Source organism: Agrilus planipennis, unplaced genomic scaffold (genome assembly GCF_000699045.2).
Source record: "Agrilus planipennis isolate EAB-ADULT unplaced genomic scaffold, Apla_2.0 scaffold24, whole genome shotgun sequence".
In the NCBI taxonomy this organism is placed as follows: domain Eukaryota; kingdom Metazoa; phylum Arthropoda; class Insecta; order Coleoptera; family Buprestidae; genus Agrilus; species Agrilus planipennis.
In genome coordinates this window covers 129,391-139,701 of record NW_020439076.1, presented here as the reverse complement: position 1 = coordinate 139,701, position 10,311 = coordinate 129,391, and the positions used below count along the sequence as shown (strand labels likewise).

At 32.9% G+C, this 10,311-nt stretch overlaps 2 protein-coding genes across 2 annotated transcripts in view; one reads left to right on the top strand and one right to left on the bottom strand.

The window, feature by feature from the left end:
- Window positions 1-9,313, top strand: part of LOC108741931 — a 12,314-nt gene extending 3,001 nt beyond the window's left edge. The window contains exons 2-5 of the mRNA XM_018476908.2: window positions 4,617-4,710; window positions 5,693-5,786; window positions 6,309-6,434; window positions 9,025-9,313. Coding sequence (XP_018332410.1) covers window positions 4,617-4,710; window positions 5,693-5,786; window positions 6,309-6,434; window positions 9,025-9,161 — 451 coding nt within the window. The 3' untranslated portion in view covers window positions 9,162-9,313. The remainder of the gene's footprint in view (window positions 1-4,616; window positions 4,711-5,692; window positions 5,787-6,308; window positions 6,435-9,024) is intronic.
- The window catches only part of LOC108741892 (monocarboxylate transporter 12-like), a 266,895-nt gene that overhangs the window by 250,076 nt on the left and 6,508 nt on the right, over window positions 1-10,311 (bottom strand). The window lies entirely within an intron of this gene.

Here is a 10,311-nt window from a genome sequence, read left to right as displayed (position 1 = left end):
ATTTAAAATGCAGGGACATAGCGGTTGCGGCGGTACCGGCCGGTAGGCCGGTTTGTATTGTCTAATGACAAAAAAACTGTGAATGTTGTGTATAAAGACATTCTGTAGTATATTTAGTATGTTCAGGGGGTATCTTTTGAAGATTTCCCCTTCTCGATAATAATCTTAACAACAAAAAAATATATATATTTAGTATCAGCATTGCACCCGTGCGAAGCTGGGGCGGGTCGCTAGTACATAATAAGAAACCACAGAATTGTTTAACCTCGAAATCCCCCATTTATTCTAAATACCACATCTTTTATGTGTACATTTTGACCTTTTGGCTTATAGTTTCCGAACACTCTGTATATAGTTCAATCAACACCAATTGTTCTAGCCATTCCATTACTGCTAACGTTTTCTTCGTTATTTATTCTACACTACTATTGGAAACCGGTAAATCGATGCAAGATAAGAACATTAGCAATTTAACTCCACTTCGGGGACGTACAAGAAACTTGAAAAGTGGTAAAGCAGTATATATGTTGATGAGCAATTTATCGTTACGTCAAGGCAGATAACATACCTATCCCTGCTTTATCGACTAAAAGAAGCACATTTACTTCTTTAACAAAACGTCGCTGCGAGAAATAAAATAAATCTGTCTGTCGCGGTACTTACTATAAGAAATTGCGTTACCTTCACAATACGCAAATAGGAGATGATACTTTTATTAGATGAAGGCTTTCTTCTACAAATATTTCAAAGCATGCGTATATACCTTAATATTACTGTTAAAGTGTTTAAGTGGGTCCTTGGCTGGTTCAAAAACTAACTGAATCATATATATGTACAGGGTAGTCCGTTAANGTATTTGTTTATTATACGAAAACCGTCTTTCATTTCCACAAAAAAAACGAAATGACTTTCCGAACAACCCGATAGAACAACCCGTATCCTTAACTATTTGCGAACAGTAATCTAATATAGGTCTACCTCTATCCCTCCATCAGACCATTGGGCCCTACAAGAAATGTTTTCAATTCTAATTTAATATAAAACCACACAAACACAAGTATTAGGCCGGTATGCATCCTAAATATGAAAAGTAGCGGTGGTACGATTTAGATTATGGTACGATTTACCCGACCTTACCCTATCTTACACCAAATGATACTAAATCGATCAAAGCAGTGCTCTCTTTGATGTGCAGTCGAACGTTAAGTGAATGCAACCAAACGAATCTCAAACAACAGGTCAAAGTCATCTCACTTACATAAAGTCTCGTCTAATGACTTGAAAAGGTTGAACAATAAGATGGAAGATGTGAATCCACTGACACAACGGCTTATGACCATTAAGAAGTTCAAAGTCAATGAGCCAACAATTTTTATCATGTAAACAAAACAATTGATAAAAAGAAAGGAATCAACCAGTAGTTTAACAATTGACACTCACGCACATTGCTCAAAAAAAAACCGATTTGGTATCTATTGATGTGAGATATCACTACATAGTATAAAACAAAGTCGTTTTCCCGCTGTCTGTCCCTATGTATGCTTAAATCTTTAAAACTGCACAACGGATTTTAATGCGTTTTTTTTAAAGATAGAGTGATTCAAGAGGAAGGTTTTATATGTATACAATACATGCATAATATAGTAAGGAAACACAGAGGTTTCTAATGTGATGTCGTAAATAAACACATTTTTGCGCTTACATTGCAAACGCTGGCTGAACCCTACGAAATAGATCAAAATAATGTACTACAGTATTGTACATCTTAAAAAGGTCTACAAAAAAGTCCGCGATGGTATATGCTATCTCTTAGGGATAACCCACAATAACCATTTTTTATCCTTTACTTTTTATGAGAAATAATGACTTATTTACGAAGCGATTGTAAGCAATACAGCATTAATTCTTATCCAATTAAGTACTTCAAATACATCGTGCATTTAATATACATCAATATGGCTCTGTACAGCATGTAATTTAAATGAATATTTTCGAAGATATTACAGATTTAAAATGCAGGAACATAGCGGTTGCGGCGGTACCGGCCGGTTTGTATTGTCTGATGACAAAAAACTGTAAATGTTGTATATAAAGACATTCTGTAGTATATTTAGTATGTTCAGGGGGTATCTTTTGAAGATTTCCCCTTCCTTCTCGATAATAATCTAAACAAAACAAAAATATACACATTTAGTATCAGCATTGCACCCGTGCGAAGCTGGGGCGGGTCGCTAGTACATAATAAGAAACCACAGAATTGTTTAACCTCGAAATCCCCCATTTATTCTAAATACCACATCTTTTATGTGTACATTTTGACCTTTTGGCTTATAGTTTCCGAACACTCTGTATATAGTTCAATCAACACCAATTGTTCTAGCCATTCCATTACTGCTAACGTTTTCTTCGTTATTTATTCTACACTACTATTGGAAACCGGTAAATCGATGCAAGATAAGAACATTAGCAATTTAACTCCACTTCGGGGACGTACAAGAAACTTGAAAAGTGGTAAAGCAGTATATATGTTGATGAGCAATTTATCGTTACGTCAAGGCAGATAACATACCTATCCCTGCTTTATCGACTAAAAGAAGCACATTTACTTCTTTAACAAAACGTCGCTGCGAGAAATAAAATAAATCTGTCTGTCGCGGTACTTACTATAAGAAATTGCGTTACCTTCACAATACGCAAATAGGAGATGATACTTTTATTAGATGAAGGCTTTCTTCTACAAATATTTCAAAGCATGCGTATATACCTTAATATTACTGTTAAAGTGTTTAAGTGGGTCCTTGGCTGGTTCAAAAACTAACTGAATCATATATATGTACAGGGTAGTCCGTTAAGCGCGCCTTGCTCTCTTGCCGTTGAAATTGGAAGAAATGTTTTCAATAAAAAATGTCCCTGATTAAATCATCCATCTGCAGAAATTAATTTCAGAATTGGCGAACTTCTGGATATACCGGAAGTATATATTAGCTGCATTATTTTAAATGGAACACCCTGTATATTATTACATTTTTGAATTCAGCATCAATTTTAATATCCGGCAATCTTTTATAACATTAATTGTTTGTGTTGTGTTGTGGTGAGTTTAGGTAATTTTATCAATAATTCCAATAAACATGACAAAATCTGTTTAATAATAATAAATAATAATGCAAATCGCAATTATTTTGAAAACCGTCAAGCGTAGACCCTAATATGTTTTAATAAAATCGAAAGAGAATTTATGAATGTAGCTTCCCATTTGAAAAAAAAATGAATTATTGATGTTTGAAACAATACTAGTGTAATTATTTAATGTGTTTTGAAAGAAATTTTTAGATGGAAAGCCAAGTACGTTTCATGCTCTTTTAAACAGCGACAGCCGCATCTTTTTATCGAGTATAATTGCGGATATATTAAAATTTTTACAAACATCAAATATTCTAGAAATTACTAAATGACTCCCAAAAAGATACCGCGCAGGCAAAAACTATGCTTAACAAACTGGACATTAAAATCGATGCTAAAATGATAAAATTCAAAAATATAATAACATACAGGGTGTTCTATTTGAAATAAGGCAGCTGATGTATACTTTCGGTATATTTGGAAGTCTGCCAATTCTGAAATTAATTTCTGCAGATAGATGATTCGACCAGGGACATTTTTTATTGGGAACATTTTCTCCCAATTTCAATAGCAAGACCGCTAGAGAGCAAGGCGCGCTTAATGGACTACCCTGTATATAAATACAAAATACTACATTTTAAATTAAATCTTCCATTTACTGAAATAGTGATTAGAGTTTTAAATAGCTTGACGATTCTACAGTTTTGCAGCTTTTTTTGAAGAAATCATCATTATATCCAATGAGTTAAACGATATCGCCTTCCTAATTTGACTCAACTCAATCGAACTAAAACTAAAAAAATATCTGAAACTCCAACGCCAAAACATGACACTTTAGTTGTCCGAAGCACTTTTCGGTAACACGATTACCTTCTTCAGGGACTGAGTTCACATCAGTGTCGTGTTTTGGCGTTGAGGTTTGAGCTATTTTGTTTGCTCTACAACAACTGCCAAAGTTTTTCCAGTCTTCATATTTCGAATTAAAACGGTCTTCGCATTTCCCTAAAACTAGATCACACATCCTTAACTATTTGTGAACAGCAATTCAATCTCTACTCCTCCTAACTCCTCTTTCTGCCTCTAATATGTCTCTGACTAGCCCGTCATGCCTGAGAAGGTGTCCTATCAACCTAATATCTCGCATATTTCTTATTGACTTCGATAGAGTCCTCTGTTCTCTTATTCTTTCTAAAACCTCTTCATTTCTTACCTTCTGTATCCACGGTAACCTCATCATTCGTCTGTAACAGCACATTTCGAACGCTTCTAACCTTTTCAGTCCACTAATGAACTATAATACTTAGGATTCGATAATTAATGTACCTACTTATAATTTTGTGATTTTCATAGCTAATTGAAAAAATCCGCTTATTGTTACCTGCATGAGGTAGAAACTGCAGTTATTACTAAGAAGAGGAGACGCTAAATTTCCCTGAAGAGCTAATATAAAGATTAAAACTATTGTAACGTACAAATAACTCAATTTGTTTCAGTTTGAAACCGACGGATAAACTTGCAGAAAGTTTACCAGAAGGCGACATATGGATTGTTAGAAAGGCATTGGGAGAAGCTAAAGAAGGAGAACAAGTAAGCAATCACAGTTCACAACACACAATCAGAAAAACTTTCAGACTCTCCGTCTTGTTATAAATGTTCGTAAAAGTTGTTACTTTGTGCTTCAGCAGCGCCTTTATCGTTATAAGTGTAAAGCACGCAATAGTTCAATGACGTAAATGTATAGGGAATAGGGTGACCACACGAACTGCCTCCAGAAAATTGACCAGAACACTTTGAAAGCTTTTCAATACAAATGTCTAAAGGATTTGACTGATACAGTTATATGAAATTTTTATAGAAACAATGAGACAGGCATCTTGCAATTTTAGTAAAATTACTTTTTGAGTGTTTATGTCATTAAGTACCTTTTTGCCTATGGTTATATGTAATCCGACAGAATCTTTGCCTCATAGAGGGACCAGCAGATAATGTAGGTACGGTGAATAGTTGTACCCACACGAAAAATTCCGTGTGGAAGGTATCGTTTTAGTCAATCTTATTTACAGCAGTAGTACCTGCTGTAATGACAAATTATTTTGTATATATATTAGGATGCTTCAAACAAAATTTTTAATTTTTTTTTCTAACTCTTACCCCCTCCAATGTTTCTATTTGATGTAAAAAGAATCCTCGCCAAACATGAGCCCTATAGCTCAAATCTAAGGGGTCGCTATTTTTATTTTGGTTTCCCATTTAATTAACATAGGAAAAATCCCTTTTTGTTTTAAATTGAATTTACACATAAATTACCGTTTCATATTCTCAAAGTTGAGTCTTTGAGCTTTACAAAACTCTAAGACAAAGTATGATTATCTTTACAAAAAGACTAGTTTAAGCCATTTAAAGATTACTAAATTTTGAAATTTGTAAAAATAGCTTGCAATTATTTTCTATAGCTAATATAGCTCATGTTTGGCGTGGATTTTTTACATCAAATAGAAACATTTGAGGGGGTAAGAATTTTGTTTGAAGCACCCTAATATCTATCATCTTTTTCACCTTATTATTTTAGGAAGATGATGCTCTAAAAATTGCTCAAGCCAAGGTAAAGGAAATGTACCGAAAAAGAATATTAAGTACATACCAAGTCGACTATTGCCATGGACGTAAGTTACACTACAGTTATATAATAACAATAAGGAGTAATTCATAAATGGTCCCTTCACTATTTGTCAATGACTGCTAATCGAATCAAATAGGTTCTCACAGCCTGAAGTCGCTTAGGATTTTGTAATGTTTAATTTTTTAAAATTTATTTCAATTTCAAACAACATTTTGACTAATCTACAATTTATAAAATTATTCTCAAATGTTCTACAAAATAATAAATTACTTTAAGGTAGGAAGTTCCGTCAAGTCTTTAAATTCCTTCGAAGTAGCTAATGTATTAAACTAATTACGGTAATGGATTTGAACTTTCTGGTTACTATAATTTTGCCGCAACCTCTCAAATAATGTCGCAAAATTTGATCTCTTTTCCGTCTTTCCCCATTAAGCCTTGACGGAATGGATTGTCCTTTATTAGTATGATAAAAATCCTTTCTTTTATAATTTTGTTCAAAAGAAACGTTATTGAATCATTTGAAGGAATTATTTTGCTGCATACAAAAAATGATCGTTACTTTTAGTGTTAAAAGGCGATGAAGTTCCTATTAGTGCCGAAGATTTGGAATTTCAATTGATAGAAACCTGTAGAGAATATTATAAGCCGAGAACTCAAAAAATTATGCCACCTCTGCCTACATCCCGAAGGTGTAAGTAATTATTACTAACATCGAAGTGGGAAGTTATAGTATTATTAAATGACAGCTGTCATTCTGCATGCGAGTACATTATTTTTTTTTTGCTTTGTCAATCGAATAGTAACTGCGAAATGCAGGTTACTACTAATCGTAACGTGTGCAATTGACCTGTCTGTGTACCAGCCGTTGCGAAGGTCACGAGTAGGTAAGCGTGTTTCGTCACTTGATTATTCCTACTTTGAAATTCTAAAATTAAAAACTATCGCAATCGAAAATTTTTCTATTCAAGATTCAAATAATTCTTGAATTTGTATTCGAATATTTCCACCATTATTATTTTCTAACTTTCTTTTTTTTATTGTGGTCAAAACACTTCAATTACGTGGTTAAAAAAGAAATTAAATTACGGTTTTTAAAGCAAAAGCGTATAAAGCTTACGAAGACGGTTTCTAAATGAAACGGAAGTTATTACTGATACAATCATTAGTAAATGTGGCGTAGTTTAAAAAAATGGTGCATTTACTGCAAGAATAATAGACTCACTTTATTCTAAACAAATAGCATTTAATTTAAACTGGGAATTATCAGGAAAGAAGAAAACCAGATCAATTTGACCCAGCGATAAGAAAAGACGATTAATTTATTGATTGTAGGTACCAGTACATATTGCCTGCTTTAACGTAATCCTCGCAATTTTTCCCACAAAGTGCTGCATGCTGCAACAAAGCCAAGATGATTTTACACCTAAATCCTAAAAAGTTTTAAGTATTTCGACGGATTGACATAAATACAAATATGGGTAGAGTAAATACAACCATAAGACATTAAGCAATAAAGAATCCTAATCCTCACTAATATTATGTATGTTACTATATAAGTTTGTTTGTTTATTTGTTACGTTTTTACGTCTTAACTACTCAACTGATCATCATAAAATTGTGTACACAGATAACCAGGGGTATAGAAAAGGACATAGGATACTTTTTATCCAAAAAAATAATATTGATCCAGAGATATCGGAATGTTAGGTTTATGTGATCGATTTCACCCCTTAACTACTCGATCAATCAATGAAATTTTGTACACATATTGTCAAGGATACAGACAAAGGATACCTTTTATCCAGAAAACTATTACTGCTCCCGAGGGTTAGAAAAATTAGATTTATATATGGTCTATTTCACGCCTTAACTACTCCACCGATCATCATGAAATTTGAAATATTGTACACACATTGTCAAGAACACAGAAAAGGCCATACCTTTTCATGAAAAAATACTATTCCCGAGGGATAGAAAAATTAGTTTTATGCGGTCGTATATGATCTTTGACCCGTATTTTAGACATAAACTCGAGCAAACGCGCGGGTAAAATCTAGTTTACGATAAATTGAAACTACAGTTTGTTGGTTTTGGCAGTCCCATCGTTTAGGACCATTGACACTAGTTTAATGATTAAGCTTTTTAGTTTATTATAACAAATGTGATTTAAGGTAAAATATATTATTACCAACGTATCTGCAAGTGCGGGCCAATTCTATAAAACGGACTGAAAGCAATAGCACGGTCATAAATCATATGCCGAATGACACATACGCGACCCCGTAACAAAAGGATTGCGAGAGCATTCCAGAAAATTGAAGAACTACCAAGAAAATTTGTTAGAGTATTTTGTTTCAATTTGCATATGTACTTTACTAACTGTAAAAAATATCTACAAGTGTGAAAAACTGTTGAACATACAAATAGCTGTGAGGTTATCAATGTGCTCTGATATTAACACGATTTTAAAATACTTAGAAGTAAAAAGTAAAAACGCAAATCAAAAACTGGTTAAAAAATAAGGTACCTACCTAATTGACAGAGTTTTTCAGCACGTTGGATAAAAAAGGTAAATTAAGTAAATTTAAAATGATGTTACTGGTCTATAGATTTCTTTAAGCCCATCCCATACAATATACAATATTTTTACAATTTCATGTTAAAGGGATATTGTATTGTAGCGAACACGAGCGTGATTGTGTGTGATCGGGCATACGTTTGTGTGAACGGCTTATTGATTCGCCGACTAGCCGCGGGCGCTTTTCTTCATGTGCGCCGTATCTGTAAACGTGTGTGTCGTACCTGCGTTCCGTGAAAGCAATTAAACCCTTCAAAGAAAACGAGACTTCTCTGGACGGCTGGAGAATGTTCCCGAAAGGAGGCAAGGGAGTATAAAAAGTAAGAGACGATCGCCGAAATGTGGAAGAAATAAATTGACCGTTGCAGAAGTGAATTAAGAAATAAATTGACAGTGATAGAAGTGAAATAATTAGAACAGTGGATAGTAACAGTAGTGTAAATAAATAGAATAATTACCTAAGTTTAGTAATAATTTAATAGTGTTTTTAAGTTCAATAATAATTAGTGTAAATAAATAGTTTTCTTCGTAAATGTTAATTTTGTTAAACCCACGAATGTTACAGTATCTACGTTTATCAGGATCTTTGAATGAGGGTTTTATTGCGCTATGAAAAGTCATTGCTTGCGAAACAGTGCCTTATTATTTTCCTTATCAAACGACAGTTCTAATAAATAATTGTTATTTTTTTCATATTTTACAGTACTTGGGTATATTCGTCCAACCAATATGTACACACCACTAACAGAATACCAGGCAGTTTATGGTTATGCAGGTTACAAGATATTGGAAAAGAATATTGAAAAAATGAAGGAAATATCCAAACGTACAGTGTGCTAATAGTCCCAATTAAAAATATATAAATACTTTTAGTGATTACAGTAAATGTGATTCAGTATTTTTTTAGAGCTCTAAGATAGATATTTACATTGTGTATGTATAATAACTCAGTGTAACGAACTTCTTCGAATTGTAATTCGAAACATTGGTAAATAATAAACTGTTACATATACCTAGCATTAATTTTGTTAAAATCAATATCGTCAAAATAATATGGACACAGTTACAGTACGCCGAAGTTAGTGCCTCAATTATTCTTTTTTTTTTTGAAATTGACTTTTTGATTAATGTGTAATAAACAATGAAGTATTTTCGACTAGATCAACATTACTTGATTATTTTAATACTTAATGAAAGATTTAGAAATTGGAAAGAGATTTTTAAAAGTATAGGTCTGTTGCAAGCCACTGTACGGGTGCGAAACGTGAAACGTGGACGTGGCGGAAAAGGTTAATAGAGTTCAAAACGTGGTGTTACAGGCGAATGGTAAGGATAATGTGGATAGAAAAGATTAGAAATGAGTAGAGATGTGCAAAATGGTTTTCTCAAAGTATTTAAATACAAAATACAAATACAAATACTTTTTGGATTTGTTATTTCAAATGTGCAATAGAAAATAGATTTCCCTTTTGTATTTTAAATGCTGAATGTAAAATACGTATCTTCAAAGTACTTTTTCAAATAAATACTTTTTTTAGTACCTACAAACCTACATTTACTTTTTAAGAAAAGCTTGCAGGCATTTGCTCATTTTTTAAATATTGGAGTATTTTCTAGAATCTAGATTAATAGTGGTGTTTACATTATATCGCCAGTTGGGAAGATTGAGTATAATTCATATTTTTCTGTTTGAAGTGACTGAGATATAGTTTTTATATCTTTGTGTTATAGTTTTTTCAGTTAAGTAACAAATAATTCTTCCATATGCTTCCTTATCTACCTTTGTCACCCATTTTAATTGAAAAAAACATGCCAAAACAGTTGCTTTAGCGTGAAAGATCAGAGAAAAAAACAGGGTTGCAAATAATTTTATTGATGTAAAATCAACATCAATCATTTTATATCAAAATATTTACAACCCCATTTTGTTTCTGATCTTTTACACATTGTAATAAGAGAAAGAAATGGAATCCACAGTTTCTTTAGCTTT